Genomic DNA, 20514 nt, shown 5'->3' on the forward strand with positions numbered 1-20514 from the left:
CTGTGGACCATGCTTTTGCCACCTATGGCTGCAGCTGCTACATAAATAGCCTGTATAAGTGACATGGATGCACTCTAAGTCACTCCAGAAAGGATGCTGTAAGCTGGCTAATGCTTTACACAAGCTCCCAGAATAATGGCTCAGTGGTGTTGGAGCAGGTGCTAGAACTGTTATGTGTGTATGTGGTTGTTCCTTTTTTCTCTTGGAAGATGAAGGTGTTGTTTTAGAAATGTAAGATCAGCCTAAGAGAGCATGAATGATAAGGATAAAAATCTGCTTTTGCCCTGATCAGCTGTGCAGAGTAAAACCCGTGATCCGGAGTGACCTTGGGGCTCTGGGGACAGCGAAGATGGAGAGCATTTATGATGATGGATGTAATTTAAATTAATCTGGCAGTCTGAATAGGATGGAGTGCTATGTACCCTATGGGGCGAAATTTGTAGCATCTCTTGCTTAAACCCTTGCTTACTAAATTATAATAAAAATAAAGTCCCGTTGACCAGCGTTTTGACAAAATGTTGCTTTTAAGTTTGTGTGAGTAAGCCAAGTAGCCTAAAGCATTTGAGGACACAATTTTGGGCATGTGCACGTGAAAGAAATTCACACTGATGTAGCTAAGCTGGGGCAGACCCCTAACGTAGATGGACTGTACCAACATACAGTTTGCACCTGTACAACTGATTTATCTTTGTTACCAAACTAAACATGCCTGCGCTAAGCCCCTCTTTGCAGTAGTGTGACTGAACTCTTGTAAAAACTGAAAAGAACAACGAATAGTCTAGCAGCACCTTAAAGATTAACAAAAAAAATGTAAATGGTTTCATGAGCTTTCGTGGGCATAGCCCACTTCTTCAGATGACTGGTTGAAGAAGTAGGCTGTGCCTATGAAAGTTCATGATACCATCTACGTTGGGCTACTCAACATGCAGCCCATGGGCCACATGCGGACCACGGCCCATTTGTTTGCGGCCTAAGGTGCAGTTGGGATTATGCAGGGCTCAACACACGGCCCGCAGGTGGAAGCCAAAACAAAAAAGTAGTCAATATAATGGTCTTCTGTTGATATGCGTTTTAGTAGTTAAATTCCTGGACTATCATTGCTCATTAAAAGTGCTGGCATATGGGTGGAAATTGGGTAAATATTGCATTGTATTAGTATCAGCAGAACTGACTTACGTGGGACCTGTGTGTTGTGTAGTCTTGCCTTACTTTTTGTATTCGTGCCCATCAGTTTGAAAGAAGCTATTTGCGTATGTATTTGCATGTATATGCAACCACACTTAAGTTGCGGCCCTTGGCATGTGCTGTGAGTATCATTGTGGCCCCCAAGGCTTCCGAAGTGGAATAACCCTGATCTACGTATTTTGTTAATCTTTAAGGTGCTGCTGGACTGTTCGTTTCAGTTTTTCCAGTTACAGACTAACTCAGCTACCTCTGAAGCTTTTGAACTCTTGTAGTTATATCATTGTGAATTCTCTTGATACAGATAGGACTTTAACTCATTGGGATTTTTGTAAAGTTGCCAACTAGGCTAGATAGAAGGGGTCCTGTGACCAATGAACAGGTGCTTCAGGGCACATATGGTGTGTAGAAAGTTCTCGCTATTAATATTTAGTTACAGTGCTTAATAATTCATCATTTCCTCCTTCACTTAACAGTGATGTCGTCTATCCAAAAGATACCTCTAGCCCACACAGTGGAGTTCCTGCAGAAGTGCTTTGCAGAGGGAGAGATTTTGTTGTAAGTATAGATGTACTCTGTTTTTTCGAGCCCTAAAGCATAAATCCAAATCAGATGAAGTTGGCATAACTCACTGCGCTGTTGCTAAACTATACTGTTCTTCTATGGTCTGATATTTGTTTCAAAGAAATAATCTTTAAATTACTCCTGAAGATTTTGTTGAAGGATTTGAGAGAATCAACATGGAAATGTTGATGTAGATTCACTTAATATTCATGTGATTGGGTACAAATCAGAACTAGGTGTCAAATCATCATCTAAATAATAAAAACAACTTACCCCGTTTAAAATACATGAGACAAAGCCACTATCATGCTGATCTGCTTAATGTCAGGCTCAGCAGAGATGAGGTGGTTCCTCTAAAGCAGAATTGAAGGACCTTTGCAGGGAAGTGCTGCACTTGCTATGCATGCCCTGTTCAGTAAAACAGCTTTGCTGCCAGAACTGCTGATCCAGCATCTTTTATGAATAATATGTGCAAATGTGAATTAAAATGAGTATAAGACACACACACACTAAACGCCAACAAGGAACAGCCTTTTTACCTGGAGACCGTGCTTGTCTCTATAAAGACAATCTAAGGAGAATTAATCCCCAGATGATTTCAGCATTTATCATGCTCTGTAGCTTCCATCCCTAATGGACAGATAGAAGCACGTGTGGGAACCTGTCGTTTTCCTTTTAGAAACCCTGTTGTTTGCACTCTGCTCGGTTTCATTATTAACTGTGGCTCTTAAACTCTCCTGGGTAGTCAGCCACTGTTAGGGTTGTGGCCGCTAGAGCCCCTGTTGGGCCCAAACTAACGGTGATTAAAATGGACTTTCTGACACATCTTGACAGCTACTAAATATGCTCCCATATGGGAGACCCAGATTCAGGGGTGACTTATTCCTGGAGGCGTGGGAACTAGGCAGTGCTAAAGGGTATCACATTTGAAGTTTGGGGAATCCCGTGGACCAAAACCACTATGCTTAGCTGAGTAAAGGAGCAGCAGTAATGCTAGGCTCAGAGGAGGTGCTGTACTATCAGTGCTCTGGTTGAAGAGAGAGTGCCCTGCAGGAAAGCTGTCAGTTTTCAACCTATGTATAACTGCAAGTCCACAATTGTCTCCTTTACTGAAGTCTGGGACTGCTTGTAGATGGGATGGGAGGAGTGGCTATGTGGCGGGAGAGGAGCTAAACAAAGTGAAAGGACATACAGCACTAGCTCAGTTGCTCATGATTTTTACAACCTAGCCAATAAAACAGCAGAGAGTGAGGGTGGAGAGGAATTGGTAGCAAGGAGGCTTTAAATGTCTACCTCAATCCTCCAAATCTATTAAAACCTCCATAAACTGTACTGGTCCAAGGTTATTTAAGTGTGTGTGGAGTGGGGACAGTGGGTGGGACCTAGCACATGACTGTAACGTACTGATGCAGGACATTCACACCCCACTGCCTTCTACAGTGAGGGGTGCTGTAGAAAGGCCTAAGGGAGAGGATGGGAGGCCTGCAGGGGCAGGCCTATGAAAAGGAGATATATTTCGCTCTTAGTGACAGCTCATGGAGATTTCCTGTGGGGCAAGAAGACACACAAATGGTTTTGAAGCAGAACATCTTGAGTTCTACCCTGGCTGATGCCTGTACATTCACAGAATAACAGCAAGCTTTCTTGGTGTTGTAGGTATTTGTCTTATTAGTTTGTTTTTGTTTGTTAAAACCAGGTTTAATTTAGATGTAAGAAGATCTAAGTGCAACTTCTGCCACAGTTTCATCACGGCAAATTTTGGATTTCTCCAGGCCTTTTTGTTTTGTGTCCTTTTGTTGTTGTTCAAGGAAAATGCCTACAAGGGTAGACCAGACCAGGTCATCTTTTGCCACAGTTAATCCACTTGCCTGGCTGAGAATTGCTCACCCCTTTATTTTTGAAAGGTTCCTGGTTTTTGGTTATGCCGTTGTCACAACATATGTCTGATCTTTAGTAATGCAGCTTTCTAAAACATGTGGTTTTCTTTCTGTTTTATTGCCTCCCCAGATGTGGAAGTTTACACAAGATCGCTGGGTTGTGCGAAAGGAAGTGGCCACAGTTACAAAAGTGAGTGAAATTTTTTCTCACCCTGAGGTATGTGATAAGCAATGGCTATTGTCAATAGCTGCATTTGCAGCTAATTCACACTGATGCTTGCTTTTCCTCCTAGCTCCTCACTCTGCAGTGACCTATTTTACTGCTGGCTTTAGGACATTACCTGATACATTTCTCTGCTAGTCTCGGACAGTGTTGCTGTAGAATGGTTGAGTGTTGATGTGCATTGGATAGTGGAGACTGTGAATGTGTGACAGAATCAAAGCCTTCAGTCTCCCCAGGGAAGGGTTGTTCTTAGTTGCTTAAGAGCAACTCACACACCTGATCTCTGAATCATCTGCTCAAGCATGTTAGGATTTGCAAAGTAAATGGGGATAAAAGAGTGGAAGAAACACTGGAGGGATTTAAAAAAAAATCACAAAAAAATTGAGTTAATTTTATATACCGATTTAATAATCCTTCAGTTTTTCAGTGCACTTTGCCAGTGGTGGTGATGGACGTGTATATAAAGAGTTGCTTCACCTATAGCTGAAGTGCAGCCACCTCTGAGCTTTGAATAGTAACCAAGAAATCTAAACTTCAAACACCCTCATGTCTTTAGTAAATGGAGAATTGAGACTCCAGAGGTCAATCTTCCAGCATTCAATTTAGCGGGTCTAGTAAGGACCCGCTAAATTGAATGCTAAGGGCACCTCTGTCAACTCCAAAACGTCTCACAGTTGTGAGGAATACGGGAAATCAACAGGAGAATTTCTTCCCGTCAACCTGCTGTTGAAGGGCCACTGGAGAAATCAGCTTTAGGTACGTTGATTCCAGCTATGATATTTATGTAGCTCGAATTGCATATCTTAAGCAGATGTTCTGGTTTAGTACAGATCTGCCCTTGGATCATAACTGTATATAGTGCAGTTCATTCAGGGTATTGGGGATAACTCCCCTCTCTTGGCAGAAACTGCCTTGGGCTGTTTAACTACTGCTTACCTTCTGAAATATGGTCCCTCCCAGTACTGACTCAGAGGGAAGACGGTCTCCAGTTGAATTGCCAGTACTTTTTCTTGGCGGTCTCCCACCCAAACCTTAACCCAGCCCAACTCTGCTTAGTTTGTGAAATTACAGCCCAGGTTTATATTAGGTATGTAAAAGGAGGTTAAAACATACTAACCGTGTAACCAGTTATGATTTAATTGGTTACACGGTTAAATGCCAGTATTTTTTAACCCACCAGTGGCCTGTGTCATGGGCTCCCAGGGTTTACCAGCACTGCAAGCTCCCAGTGACTGCTGGTGGCAGTAGGCTCCTGGCCCAGGTAGCAATTGGAACCAGTAGGCATTACCCTAACCAGTTAATTGGTTAAACTCTTACATCCCTGGTTTGTGTGGCTGCAAGTGTGGTTTCTTTCTTTCTTTCAGCTTTGCCCAGAAGATGTTAAGGACTTCTTAGAGCACATGTCTGTTGCGAGAATAAACAAAGGCTGGGAATTCCTGCTCCCTTATGATGAAGACTTTGTTAAAAAGCATCCAGATGTGGTTCAGAGGCAGAATATGCTGTGGATGGGCATTCAGGCCAAGTAATTTATTTGCTTTCTTTTAGGGAATCAATTCGAACTATACAAGTACCAACAATCCCATGACTATAGATTGTAGGATGGTAATATTTTGATCTGCATTTCCTTCACCTGAGGGTGTCCCTTGTAAAGGGCAGTTGCATGATGGCACCGTTCCATGGCTTCCCACTGCACTGCCGTGTTGACCATCTCCAAAGGCTTTAGCTCCTTGGGCATTTTTGAAAGGCTAAAGCTGAAAAGTCTGTGTTTGTGTGGAACTGCCAAACTAAAAAAAACTCAACACTCTTTTGTCTTTTTAATTTCAGATTAGAAAAGGTCTATAATCTACTAAAGGAACATTTGACACCAAAGAAACAAGATGGACAATCAGGTATATTAATGATTAAGATCATTATGAAACAGACTCTTCCATTTCTGCTTCTAGTATAATTTCCGTTTGTCACTGTTTGTTTGTTTTTTTTCATTAGTCTTCAGTTTCCCTCTGTTTGGAGCAGATCCTGGAGTGGGGTGGTACAAAGCAACCTTAAAACTGCCCTCTTGGAGTCACAGAGGATTCCCCAGCATAGAGAAATCCATGGGCATAATGGGAAAGCTAGTATAGCTGACTTGACAGACTCCCTTGTTACGGGCAGTTCAGTCCTCAAGAGTAGGAAATATTTTTCGGGAGGGGACAAAGCCAAACACACACTGCACTCTAGTTAGTCTCTCCATTGTGGTAGTCCCATCCTTTACCATTTCCTGCTCTGTTCTTCCATGGCTGATGATTAAGCTATTTGTGAAGAATTAATTTAATAGGGGGTCTTTTCAAGGCGATTCTCCACCATCACTGCCAGTGAAAGTTTAAAGCAGCTGTTCTGTAATCGGAAAGGGGTGAGAGAACTTGAGATTCCAGGGAGATTGAGCTAAGTACTTGGCTAGTTACCAGACATTGGAATCCATGGAGACTGCAAGCAGAACTGACAAATGGACACGTGAATACATTTCAATACGCTATAGCCTATCTGTTGGGGAGGATTAGATGGTGGGTCATTTAGAGAAGGATTAGCTGGCCTAATGCCATAGAAGATTAGTATGTGCATGCAGTTTACTGGAAAGCATAGTGTACTTTTATCTTTTTCCCTTGATACTGAAGCTTGCAATTCCTCTGTCACCCCTCCATTTGCTGAGAATGGATGTGCAAAGGTGACAGGGTTAGGGAGGGAGAGGAGTCCTCATCTTCCGACCCTGGAATTACTACAGAAAAGGGATTCTCAGCTTTTCTCAAGCTATGGATCATATCCTAATAGAGAGAGTCTGATGGATTCACCACCTCCCTTCTGATCAGTGATCATGCAAATCACTTTTCCATCTATTTGCCCACTTGCAAACATGTAACATCTGTGTGGTACCTCTTGCAATTGCTTCAGTTGGTTTTCTCCTTGTAGCAGATTCTATGGGCATCCAGCTTCTTTTGAAAAATCTTGTGCAAAGATGTGAGAAGCATAGGGATGCAAGCAGAAATGTGTGTGCAATTGTGCATACAATTCCTGATTCACACAGGGCTTTTGCACTAGCACTAGCATGTTTTCCTCTGGTCCTTGGCTTTAGACTTCTGAAAGGTCAGTTTCTAAAGATCTAGTCATTGAAATGTTTCTCTGCTTGTTCACCTATTTTAAAAACAAAACCTTGTCTGAAATCATTTTAGAGTCTCGGAACTCTGGAGTAAACTTTGTTCAGTGCCTTTAATTCACTAAGATCTGTTTTAATAAATATTCTGCAGGATTAATGTCCAGGTTACACCAAGATTCTCTTTAACAGTGTGGTGCTTTTGTATCTTACTAGCTCACCCGCTTCTGGTTTCTGGGGAACAAAGGGTCAGCATGGCTAAAGCAAAAGTCAAACAGAACTATGGGCTGCTGGAGAAAGAGTTTCAAAAGCAAAAGGCAGAGAGCAAAACAAACAACACTCCATCCAATGTGGATATGGCCAGTGTCCGCATTAAAGAGGAGCCGGTGAGCGATGAGGAACCTATGGACACGTCCGCCCATGAGAGTATGAACAATGGAATGGTCAATGGTGTCCATTCAGAGGAGAACTCCATGGACTCGTTGAATGGCCACTTGCCAGGCGGGTGCACGGATCGAGTTGCACAAGAACTGAAAGCGTTTGTGACGACGACCTTTAAGAAACAGTTTGTTCTCACTCTGAGTGAGCTTAAGCGGTTATTTAATCTTCACTTGGCCAGTCTGCCCCCGGGACACTTGTTGTTTAGTGGTGTTTCAGACAAAATGTTACAAGACACGGTACTGGATACTGGCTGCAAACAGATTTTGGTGCCTGTAAGTATCCTTTTTATATTGTACCCTTTGGGGAGGGCACATGTGCTGAGTGGCTAGGGGGCTTTTAAACCTTCTACACAGTGCATCCATGCTATGTGGTTGGGGCAGATATCCCTCTGAGCAGCTGCCCCGGTACCCTGGCCCATTGAAGCTGGGGTTTTGTCTGGCTGCCCACCTGCTGCCTGCAGTCCTTGCCTGTGCATTCTCCCCCTGCAGTGCCCTCTTTCTTGGCATAAAAGAACTCAAAAGTACAGTGTCCTGTGTGCTGGACCCCAAGCATTCACTGTTTGTTATTCACACAACTGATCCAAATTCCAGGCTGTCCCCTGGGACATTTGCTGTAGCTATAGCTGTGCGCACTCCTTGCTCTCAGTCCTGCTGTCGGGAAGGTACAATGGTATCTGTTATCTCAGGGGCACAGGACACACCTGGTGATAAAACTAGTGGCTGAGGAAAATATAACAGGAGTCGCATGCTGTGCCTGCGCCACATTGCTTTGGTCACGGGCTGGTGAGTTTCCTTTCCTTGCAGACAGTTTCCATGTCCTCCTCCTTGTTTCGAGGGCCGTCATAAAGACGGGGAGATTTGTAGGTTTGAGAGTCAGGACATTCTGTAGCATGGCCTGAAGAAAGCTTGGTTAGAGGAGAAAAGGTAGTGAATGCAGAATTGTAGTGAATGCAGAAAGAGCCTGAGGGGGGAACCAGTTTACAAGCCAGGTCGCAGTGCTGGTCATTTGGCAGCTAGGGGAAAACTTGGAGTCCACAGTCTTCAGGGGGAGAGCAAAAGGGAAGGGTGAGCTGCTTGAAGGAGGAGGCAAGAGAAAGTGCAGGAGGAGGACAGTGAGGAGAGGAGGAAATATTTCAGAAGTAGGGCTGGAGGATGGGAATTAAGACGCTGCTAAAGAGCAAGGCCAGTGCAGGGAGGAAGGAATACGATGGTATGGTGGCAAGGCCTGGTAGATACGCAGTGTGGCAGCTGGGAGTTACGTAATGCACTTGAAATGCAGCTAGAGCAGTCATGGGCAACCAGGGCTAGTGAGTGGGCTGCATGCGTGACCCTCCTTCGTCTCAGTGGACTGCAAGATTGAAATCAGTCATGTGCACTAACCATGACCCCAAGAATAAGATTGAATCCATTAATACATGGCATGCTGACCACTTCAATACAAGTGGACATGCTTTAATCATTCCTATATTGATAGAATTCTAATCAACTTCAAATAATAAAAAAGAAACATTTGCACCTTCTTTAAAGTATCAAATCCTTGCCTGGCCTCTTTCCCGCCCCTGCTCCTCCTCCTCCCTTTCAGAGCTTGACTGCCACGAATCAGCCGATTGACGATGCGCGGCGCTCGGGAAGGAGGGGGAGGAGTAGGCAAGTGCAGGGCCCCCAGAGTGCAAGAGGCGAGGCGTAGGGGAAGGGGGCAGAAAGGGGATGTGCTAGAGAGATCACTGAACTGGGGACTTTTTTCTTCCTTTTGTTGGGTGACTTTTAAATCCTGGCTGCAGCCGTACCCATCCTGGCTGGTTTTCTACCTGGAGATGCCTCCTATGTCTGTGGCAGGGTCTCGCTTTCTTGTGCCATGCATTGTCTGCACATCCTGCAAACGTTCATTAGCTGAGGCTGCTGCTGGTGGGGTCATTTGGATTGGGTTGGTTTTGAAATGTTGTAAATTATTTTATTATATTTTTATGTGAACATTATGGGGAATGAAGGAAACTTTGTTTTTGCTTTAAAAACAACTCCTGAGGAAGCTGGATGGAGGAGAGGGAAATGCCTCTTGGCTGTGGAACATGTAACAGAGGAAGCCCTAAATATAGAACCTGATTGAAGGCCAAACATTCCCTACTGAAGGGATGGCATGGAGGCTGTTGGGCCCAGCCGGCCACTATGTCTGTCTAACATTACCTGTGACCGACCGCATTGCTCATTCCTAGAAGCACACCACTTAGCGTGAGCCTGGTTGTAAGTCCCACTGTTTAGATAGAGTCCCTGCACTGTCACAATTACTAGCTTAAATCCTCTCTCCCTAGGACCCCTCCCCTATGTCTTGCAGAGGGAGTTGAGATTAGTGGAGCTTGTTTAAACTCACCAAATGCTCCATGTGGACACAGAGCTTGCTCGGGCAAGGGCTGCTTCCCTCGTAGCCATGCAAGCACCTTTTGTTTTAATACTTGATGCAATAATTGCATGTTAATTTTCTGTAATGAAATGGCACCAGTGATAAAAATTAATGAACTGAGGTAATTCAAACAAGGCCTCCCAGGAGGGGTGAAGCTGAGCTGCCACATCAGAGAAAATGTACTGCTAAAAGCTGGGTTAAAGCCTTTACCAGTTCTCCATAGAAATGAAGAATTTACATTCTCTGACCTGGTGTGCTTAGGATCCAAGTTTAGTCTAATGGCTCCTGTGTCTTTGTACTAGAACCCACTGAGATGCCACAGGGCTGTTAGGCACCTATTGCAGAGGTACGTGGCTTGTGCATGCTTGGTAGAACAGGAACATCTTCAAGCCAAAAGAAATGCTCAGTTGTCAGCACATTTGAGGGATCCTGAAAGAGAGAGGCTCTCATATACTTGAATGCAGTTGGCTATTGTTTCCTTTAGCCTAAGATTCCAGACAAGCTAGGGCAAGAGAGAGGTTGGAGTGAGCCTTTGTTTGAAGTACCACAGTCACTCGAGGATGTTTGCCCATAAAGAGACTCCATTGACCTCCTTGAGTAGCTGCACCCTTCCCCCGCTTATGATTGCTTCCTTCAGAGATGTGGAGGAATACTGGCAGCCTTCCCTCACTGGTCTTTGAAGGGTGTTTTCAGGGCCACTCCATTCACTTTGTGTCTTGATGGGAGCACTCTAGGAAGGACTGCTGGCCTCTGTCCAAATCCTGAGGTGAGGGGATGTAGTGGGATTAGCAGGAGAATGAGAGAACCTTGGCAACAGTGTGACTTGCAGACTCTGCAAAAAGAAAAAATGAGATTTTCTTTTTTTAAAGTTCCAATCTGCTGTTTCCTTGGAAGCGTTCTGGCTACTGAGAGTTGATAAAACCACGTTGGTTTAGAACCCATGTTCCTGAATGGCCGAGATAAATGCAGGCATATTGGTGAAATTTGATGTAGGAAAACGCAACTTGCTGTACAGGTCTGTTGGAGCTCTATCTGAGAGAGGAGAGCAGGTGACTGTGTAACACAGTGCTTGAATAAACACTTCTTGCTCTTTGCATTCTCCCCCTCACAGGCCTTAACCATAATTCATTTTCCTGTCAGAATCTGATGTGCCTCCCTTTATCTGTGGGAGATTCATAGCATAGGAAGCCAGCCTTTATTGAATAGCGTTCCTTTGAGGAGAGGAATGTTTGACAAGTCAAGATTGTAAAGTTATATCCTAAAACAGCCAGACTTCTGGATCTTCCCAGATGCAACGTCTTGTGTACATCGTGTGTCACAGTTTTGGATCAGTGCAGCATTCCAAGGTGCTAATCTCTCCAGGCAACTCCTTCCAAACACAGTTTTCCTCTTTACAGTAAGACAGCAGACTAAAAAGACTGGGATTTTTGCCATAGTCATCTAGAGCTCTCATCTAAGCCTTTGAAGGGTGGGAGGAAAGGTATGTTTCATACCAGCTAACAGTTAAATGTGAAAAGGAACAAACGGACCATCCCTCTGCCATAGGGGAAGGGTTCTGAATTGGCTTGTTTGTCTCCATTGGCCAATTTTCAAAATGAAGGTGTCTGGCCAGTTTGCAAGGAACAAATAATTAGTGACCTAATGGAGGAAGCATGACAAGAGAGCTCGTGCTCCAGGGTTGCTCATTAGTCACTTCTATGAGGAAAGAAGTTAGGGCTAACAAAAGGTTTTTTATTTTTTTCCATGTAAGCATTTGCATGGAGCGTGAGTGGCGAGGTGGAGAGAGAGAGAGAGACAAGGGCATGGCAGCTTATTTAAAACCAAAGGCTTGTTGCCCTCTGTGTGGGTGCTTGAAAGTGTTTCATTTTCCAAGGCAGCAATAAGCAAATGCCTGTCTTTCTAAGTAGTTTTCTGCTCACTCTTGTGAGGTCATGTAGCCTGCCCATGAGATGAGATGAAAGGTGTTTCAGCAACGCTATGCTCCTCACCCAGGAGCTTTGATGATTTTTTCCATGGTTTTGGTGGCTGCAAGAGTGACACTTGAATATTTGTCTTATCTAGTCAGTCTGATGGTCTGTTGTTTATATATGTGTATCGCTGTAGGACCTTGGAGCCCTAAAAATGCCATAGTCAATGTAAAAACTTGTAGAAAGAATGAAATTCGGCTTCATGCAATATCAGAGAACAGCTCTGAGCAGCTTTTAGCATGGAAACAGTTGTATCGGTCGGTCATTGCTTATAGAAGAGAACTAAATGTTTGGTGGTTATGAAATATCCTTTAACATTTGAGCACTGAAATTGCTCTTTTCAGTGTTTCGCATTTGCATGCAAAGAGTGAAATTCCCCCATCCCCAGCTGTCTAGGCCTCCATGGCAGAGAGCCTACATGAACACTGTGTGTCAGTTAATTTCCACTTACCTTAAAAACAAATAAGCCGTTCATGAAAAATTTAAAAAACAACAAATGGTCTGGTTGCACTTTAAAGACTAACAAAACATGTAGATGGTATCATGAGCTTTTGTGGGCACAGCCCACTTCTTCAGAAGATCGGAGTGGGTTGTGCCCACGAAAGCTCGTGATACCATCTACATGTTTTGTTAGTCTTTAAAGTGCTACTAGACCGTTTGTTGTTTTTTAAGTTTTTCCTGTTACCGACTAACTCGGCTACCCCTCTGAAGCAGTTCATGGGGAGGGTGGGAGGATCCTTAGAACATCAGTGAATTTCACCAATAGTGAATAAAGAAGGAGCTGGTCAAACATGGTTTTGGCTTAATTGGGGCAATATAAGGTGTCTTGGAGCTTACAATGTTCACTCATTCAAGATGATTTTTAATAGCCTGTGTCTAAAATTAAACCAACAGCCCTGACTGGTGCAAACTCTTCTTAGTTTCCCCCACAGATTCATGCTGTTTCACCGGATGAATTAAAGGTTTATGCACTTTGGGAGGCTGGTGACTCTTACGACCAGGTAAAGGAAAACACGGCTGTTAATTGAACTAAGTCGTTCCCAGATTACTGTTTGCTGGGAGCTTGGTATTATTTACATTCTTGCTTCTAATAGTGATACAGTGGGCTACACACACATATTCCTTGCAGTCTGTGGTTTCCAGTGCCAAGCTATTCCAAGCTGAGAGGTAGTGCTCCGTACCCAGCACTGATGATTGCTCCACTGGGTATTAGAGAACAGACAGAAGTAATAACATATGCTGTGCACTAATTCAATGACAGTGTAAATAGCTCTGTAGTCATGAGTAGCACCAGTTTGCTGCTCCATTCAAACCAGAACTTAGAGCATGTTACATATTGTTCCTTGCTGTTAAATAAGCCAGTAATATCCAGTAGTTACCCCATGGTGAAACCTGAGAGGTCAGAATTTCCTTATAGTTAGAATGGGAAGTAACCGTGGCATTTGTGGGCCTAAGCTGGCTTTTTAATTGTTACCTCTAAAGTGAATGTAATGGGAAGTGGGGATGTAGAAAGTCTCCTCTCATGATATAAAACAACTTTCACAGGGAAGACCCACAGCAGCATGCTCTAGATATTCATTATAGAGAATCTAGTCAAGCAAAGTGAGCAGAAGGCTGGGAACTCCTGAGTTCTTAGCTTAGCCCAGCTTCTAGATCTATTAATTAAACTATCTGTGCCTCAGTTTCTCTGTATGTTGGGGATAATGTCTTCCTCACAAGAGTGTTGAAAGAATTAGTTAGCTAACCTCTCTGTACAGTGGTTTGAATACAGAAATAAACTATACGTGCTAAATCTCATTCTTATTTGCTGAAAGTCTAGCATGCTAGTATGGGACTGTTTTGAAAAGGGATTTACTAAGCAAGATTTCTTTAGCACAGTTTAGCGAATGTATCGTGTAAATTGATGTACCTAGAAACTTGTTTTGAAACTCCTGGTGGTTTTCTTGTTGATGCTTAGAAATACAATGCAGATAATTTTGTCTTGTGTGTTAAAATAAGCTTTTGTTTTAAAGCATCGGCAGGTTCTGCTTAGAATCTATTCCAAAAATTATAAAGTACGCAGGAGCGTCATCCAGAATCAGTTGAGCCAAGAATGTGGAGAGGATCTAAACAAACAGGAGATAGATAGAGTGATAAAGGTATGTATCACATTTAAAAATCAGGTACAAAGTTCCTGTTTAATGGTGGTTTTGATTCAATCGGTATCAGAGCTTTTAATGTTTTGGCACGGAAAAAAACAAGATTCTTCCTGGAGTTACATAAAATGATGCTGGTGTTAGAGTGGTTTCTGTTTATCATGTGGGCAGAGCTTTATTTTCACTGTGTTCGATGTAAAATACATTTGTTACATTTCCCCTGTTCCCCAAAGGGCATTGATTTTTGAATCCATCATCATATGGTGTTCTCCCAACACATCTTTTTCTGATGTGGGCTAACAATGAATAGAAAGTGTAATAAATGTATTTTTAGGTTGATTATTAAATGGTATTGTGTTAAACATTGAAGGGGGAATTTTCAGCATGACCTGGTGTGAACTTAAGCATGGGATTCCCATTGAAGTCCTCACAGTCCTCACAGTTAAAAATACATTCCCTTTTTCTTGAAGAGAATTTACAGTCTGTAATCAGCAGCATCAACAACAAAACCCTTTTATCAGTTAAAACATTTTATGAATATGAATGAGCAGCAGCAACAACAAAACCTTTATTGGTCAAAAGATTTTATGAAAGAATATTTATCTGTATGCTCTGCCTTTGAAAGAGTTACCCATTGTTTCTCAGTATGGCAAGATGTATAAGGAAAGTCCTGAGAGCCACACAGGCACTTCTTAACAAGTATTATAGTGGTGCGGCGTTGCTAAATAGAAATCTATCAGTTCATGTAACATTTAAATAATTATTGCGAGGAGTTGGATCTCTCTGGCCCTAATTTAGTAAATTGCATGCTTAAATGCTTTGCAGAGTTCTGGCCTCTATTGTAGATTAACTGTGCATTGGAAAGATTAGGGTTTTGTTGCTTTACAGTACAGTATGCAGTCTTTATTCAGTGTCTTTGATCTTGATTAGAAGAATCTGGTCTCTTAATATTAAGATGAACCTAAAGCATGTTGAGTCTGTTCAGTGTAACACACATACTGCTGGTGCAAGCAGATTTTTAAGATGGGTGTGCCTGAACACACTGACTATAACAAGGAGTTCCCAAACAACCTAAGTATATGTTTTCATGATGCAGCTATTTAACAAGGAGTGATCCCCTGCGTAGGAAGGAAATACACTTTAAACCACACAGCCTGTGCATCTGTGTTACATGCCCAACACTGGGATGTGTGTCAGGCTTTGTCTACCCTGGGAAGGTTTGGTGAGGAAAGTGCTATTGACATGCAAAAGTTGCCAAAAATGAAAACCAGTTCAACCAGTTTTTCTGCCTCCCATTGTTGATATCTCATGGCCATTTTGTCAACAGGGTGTTCGCAACTAGAGGAAAGCAATGTGGGTAAGAATCCCACAGTGAAGTGTTGTGGGAAGGTAGAGCTGATCCCTATGCAATGTGAGCTCTCCGTGCTAAAAAATGTCAAAGCAATACAGCAATCTCTCCAGCCTTTTCCTTACAGCAGCAGTCTGTCTGTTGCTGTGTTCCTAGCAGGGCAGAACAGAAGGATTCCAGTGATTTGTTGTTTGTTCCTCAAATGGAGCAGCTCACTGAGCTGTCAGATACTTCTCGGCACTTTGACAGGGGAGGAGGGCATGCCTGCAGTGCAGAAGAGATCGCAAAACACTGAATACTGCCATCAGGGCAGGCATTGTGGGATATTGGCAGAAGCCAGTTCTTGACAAAAACAACAGCAGAATCCACACTGTCTCTTTGTTGACAATAAAGGGATGAGAAAAGGAAAAAAAGTCATTCAGAGTGAAAATTTTTTGTTGCCTAAACTGGGTGCTTTTTCTAACAAAAATTGCATTATATAGCACCTGGTACAATGAGACTCTATACTTGGTTGGTATTTAGGAACTGCCTTAACAATAAATATCAGCTTCAAAATAGAGATGTTAAATTTAATCGGCTAACCATTTGATTAATCCATAAGGACGCCTCCGCCTTTGAAGTGTAGTTACACTTCAAAGGCAAAAACACTGTGGGGAGCACAGGACCAGCAGGGGACTCAAGCAGTCCCCCGCTGGCCCCATGCTCCCTGCGGCATTTCAAAGCAGTAGCGTCACATGGAATCGGGCGTCAGGCTCCACACAGCGTTTTAAAGCAGCAGCAGCGCCGCATGGAGCCCGGGATCAGCGGGGGGAGTCCTCAGCTGGCCCCGGGCTGCACGAAGTATTTCAAAGTGGCAGCGCTGTGTGGAGCCCAAGATCTATTCCTGGGCTCCATGCAGCGCTGCCACCTTGAAGCTCCCCCTTTCTCCCTTGCTGCCTCTTTCTGATAGAGGCAGCAAGTGTGGTGGGGAGATCAACTAGTTGTTCCCATCCCTACTTCAAAAGGCCCAGTTCAGAAGATTGGCTGCAATCTTTCAATGCTTACAGTCCTCCTAGGGTTGCTGGATCCCATCCAATGGCTTAACTAATCTGCTCTGAAAAGTTTGAATTGCTCTGGTAGTAGTGCCATCATATTTAATGGAAGGTTCATGATCCAGATTCTGTTATAAGTGGGTCCCCAATGTTGCCACTATACTCTTTCATTTTTACATTTTGTGTCTCTCTCTCTTGGAATCTGTTGTGATTTGGGAGCTTTCTGCCTTTTAAGGCTAATCAGTAATACTCTAACACTAGACTTTTCAGCATTAGTAACTGCTTTTTCCATTCTCCCTAGGATTGCTGTGTAAGCCATGCTGGAATGTGGTACCTTAAAGGGACAGTGCAGTCTTGACAATGGTGGTTAGCTTTTTACTCCCTTATCTCCAGGACAGAGGAAGAAAACTGCAGTGGACATAGACAGAATAATGCCTTTGCTTCAGGGAGCAAAGGGCAGAATCTGACCTACTTGTGGCCATGTGGGCACTGCAGAAAGACGGTTAGTGATGTCAACATTCACACGCTTGTTTGCATGGCAGAGAGCAACTAGGAAGAAAATGTGGGACCCTATCTGCAATTTGATGAATTTGGGATTCCTAATGTACTTTGCTTCTCATTATTTCATTCTAATAAAATTAAAACATTTACTGACACAGACATGATGGAAAATCATGGTCTAATATTTTATTTTGTAATTAATGCCAATAAATTGTTACGTCTTTGTTTACAACATTCAACTTTTATTAAATGCGTAGAAGGTCATGCTGTAGTCTCAAGTGTTAAAGTACTCCCTCTTCAAACAAACCTACTAATGCTCTTGAAAGTTTTATATGCATCTGGGTTGTGGAGGTGAAATCCCTATGTCTTAACATTGTACTAATTATATAGCAAAAACAGTCTCACCAACTGTTGGACACAATTTGTTTTCAAAAGTAAGTCCATATAAAGCAGATGTAGTGTGTTCCACTTGATTTTTTTTGCATAACTAGATGCAGGTACGAGGTAAGTAACCTTATGCACCATCTGAAAGGTGTCCAACTGTAGTTAATACATTTAGTGGTGTAAACCCTATATTTTATGTAACTTTTTCAAATAAAATTTTACTTTGAAGGTTGACTGTGCCATCAGCTCTGATCCCCTTGTGTTTGTCAGTGAACAGATAAAAGCAATGTAATCTCTTCTGTTAACTTTACCTAGTCCACAAAATAATCTAGCTGAGGAAGTATGTGGGGGGGGGGGTAAGGGATATGCAACTACATATTTCAAATCACTTGGTATTCATTATGGTAGCATCTAGAGGACTTGTGTTCCCTCTAAGATTTTTCCATCCTTGGGCAGTTTGAAATTTCTTATGTGCAACACCAATCTTGAGGTAGTGTGTGGATGTGCACCCACCAGTACAAATAAAAATTATCTAAATATATATTTTAAATAGTCCATAGATGTGGAAGAAAATGTATTAAAACAAGGGATAATTAACAAGGAGCAATGCTTATGATTATTTAATATGAAATTAAAAAAAAAATCAACACTACCCTTTGCTGAAGAAGTAGGTTGTGCCCACGAAAGCTCAAGATCCTATTTATATGTGTTAGTCAAATGCTACAGGACAGCTAGCATCACACCTAGTACCTGATACTGCTGACTCATAAGAGCCAGAAATACAGTTTATCATGTATTAACTAGTAACACAGGATTTAAAAAAATAATTTTAGATATCTGCAACACTCCAAAAAAATTGTTAGAGAAAGATTCTTTTTTCTTTCCTTAAGCCCCTTAACACAGAGGTGGGGAATATTTGATGGTGGGCCACTACAAGAATTTAGTAAGTGGTCAAGAGCTGCACTCTTCCAGCTGGGATGAAGGTTGGGTGCAGAAGGGAGTTTGGGATAAAATACTGGGGTATGGGATCTCGGAGGGGGGTTGAGTGAAGTAGTGGATTGTGAACTGGGGCAACAGAGTGGGGGTACGGAGGGGGTACAGGGCCTGGGAGAAGGTTGTGACCTCAGGCAGGAGTGGGTGCAGGGATTTGGGCTGTGACCAGGGATGGTGGATTGAGGTGCAAAGTCTGAGCAGGGGTTGTGACCTGAGGGAGGGGATGCAGTGTCTGGGAAGGTATATGGAGGCTGGAGCAGGGGTGCAGAAGGCTTGGGTTACATGGGATGGGAGGCAGAGGGCGGCTCTGGCTGGGAGACCTTACCTGGCTCCCAGCCATTAGCCTAGCAGGTTCCTTAGCCAGGGTCCCTGCCTTCCAGCTCCTGTACATGCTATGGGGAGCTGAAGGAGCCATGTTTATTGCTCTGAACTGAATGCTGTGAGCCTAGAGGCTGAGGGCATAGGGGCACTTCACATGCTGCCTGTCCTAAAACCAGACAGCTGCTACTGATTGAAACCAGCCACTGGGAACTACTGTTGGCAGGGGCAGTAATAAAAGCCTGACTCCCCTCCCTCCAAGCTCTCAGGCTACATCGATACTGCCATTTTTTGTGGCAGAAAATATGCAAATTATGCTCTCATTTGCATATCTTCTGCTGATCGTTTTTGCAAAAGAGGTTTTGCTGCTAAAAAGCCCCATGTAGAGGGGGCCATTTGTCAGGGGGGAAAAAAACTTTTGGGCAAGATCCTGTAAACCTCATTTTTTGAGGAATAAGGCAGGGAGCCAACTGAGGCTCTCAGGGCTAGATCTGGCCTGTAGATAATCTTTTGCCCAGCCTTGGAGTACAGGCTAGAACCACCTTCTTCATTTATAGCAGACAGTAGCTGCTGCTGCTTCTGCTCCTCTGCGGACAAGTGTCCTGCCACCCCTTCCCCAGCCGAAGAGCTGAGCTCCCTGCCTGTGCTTGGAGTTCTGAACCTATATGGAGGACTCAGAAAAGGACTGTGCACCCACATGGACATGAAGATTACAGGGAACCTTATAGAGGATCTCTAAGTAGAAGAAGCAGGCCCTGTTCAAATAAATCATACTCTGCCATAAGAATTTCATAACCTGACTTAAGTTTAAGAGCAGGTGCAACGAGGAAAGGGGATGTGGGAACTAATTTTTAATAAGTATAGTGTGTTTTTACCATTTCTTGTTTACTCTTCACTCTGCTTGGACTGAAGATAAGATTTGAGCATGCAGCTGTAGCTTCATCTTGTCTTGTATAAACAATTGACAACCATAAGTGAGGCTCTAAGGTAGAATAGACTGGTTAAAATAACAAAATTAATCTGTTTTAACTGCTAGAACTTAAATAAGTAGCAAGTAATTTACTAGATACATGGACAAGATCCTTCTGCCCTAATTTTTGAATGGCTAAAACTCATGTATATTTCATTACTAGCACAGGAAAATACATCCAGCAAGAACAAACTAGCTTCAAACTCATTGGTGCCTCTGAAGTTATGTGCATATTTAAGTTAGCTGTTTTATTTTCCCTTTTCTGGATTCTTTTAAGATGATTGCTTGTTTGTAACAATATTGACTGTACTCAATGACTATTCTATATATGCCTAGCTATAACTGTATCCATAAAGTTTCTCAAAAGTAGCAGCATTCAGGAATAGAATTAGTATTTGTTGCATCTTTTCCAGCATACAATCCACAATAATATGCAAGCATCATTTACCAAAAAAGTAGTCATCTTTACCTTTCCTGAGAATCAAATTCAAAGTTAACTTGGCTTCATCATACAGAGTGCTAACAGTGTTGTATGGTGCTATACAGAACAGCCAAATATTTGAGAGTTGGATGCATACTTTTTGAGGAACTGATAGTGACTGACCTTCCTTTTTAAAAGAAACTTCTCATGACAGCAGATATTTTAGTGGTGCTCTAGTTTTGTACCACTGCCTGCATTAGATATCTCTACTCATTATGTAACAAGGCTAACAGACAGTCATCCCCAGGAGATCATCCAAAGGGTATAGGGAAGCCAAGCAATATGTAAGGTATAAAAAGGAGCTGATGCAAGAAGAACAGGTACAAGGAAACAACACTGTCGCAGACAGGAGATTGTGGAGCGGGGAGAGAAGCAATATAATAGAAAGGAGAGATTAACCCATCCCCTTGCCTACACATCTCAAGTCTTTAATGAATTTATTTCCCATCTAAGCAAAGGTGACTTATGCGGGGGGAGATGAAGCTATATTTAACACAGATACCATTTGCATGGACTTCAATAACCCCTTTTTTGCATGTTAGTTTCACATAGTTGGACAAAAATTAGCAGCAGAGATCCAG

General features: G+C 42.8%; 1 protein-coding gene across 5 annotated transcripts in view; it reads left to right on the plus strand.

The window, feature by feature from the left end:
- Positions 1-17403, plus strand: part of POLR3E (RNA polymerase III subunit E) — a 42185-nt gene extending 24782 nt beyond the window's left edge. For all 5 annotated transcript variants that reach the window (XM_006112794.5, XM_006112795.5, XM_075899468.2 and 2 more), the window contains 8 exons: positions 1659-1740; positions 3754-3813; positions 5211-5368; positions 5671-5735; positions 7187-7683; positions 12693-12773; positions 13785-13910; positions 16588-17403. In XM_006112794.5, coding sequence (XP_006112856.3) covers positions 1659-1740; positions 3754-3813; positions 5211-5368; positions 5671-5735; positions 7187-7683; positions 12693-12773; positions 13785-13910; positions 16588-16644 — 1126 coding nt within the window. In that variant the 3' untranslated portion in view covers positions 16645-17403. The remainder of the gene's footprint in view (positions 1-1658; positions 1741-3753; positions 3814-5210; positions 5369-5670; positions 5736-7186; positions 7684-12692; positions 12774-13784; positions 13911-16587) is intronic.
- The last annotated feature ends 3111 nt before the right edge of the window (positions 17404-20514 follow it).

The sequence above is a fragment of the Pelodiscus sinensis genome, chromosome 15 (genome assembly GCF_052426305.1).
Source record: "Pelodiscus sinensis isolate ZL-2025 chromosome 15, ASM5242630v1, whole genome shotgun sequence".
Classification (NCBI taxonomy): domain Eukaryota; kingdom Metazoa; phylum Chordata; order Testudines; family Trionychidae; genus Pelodiscus; species Pelodiscus sinensis.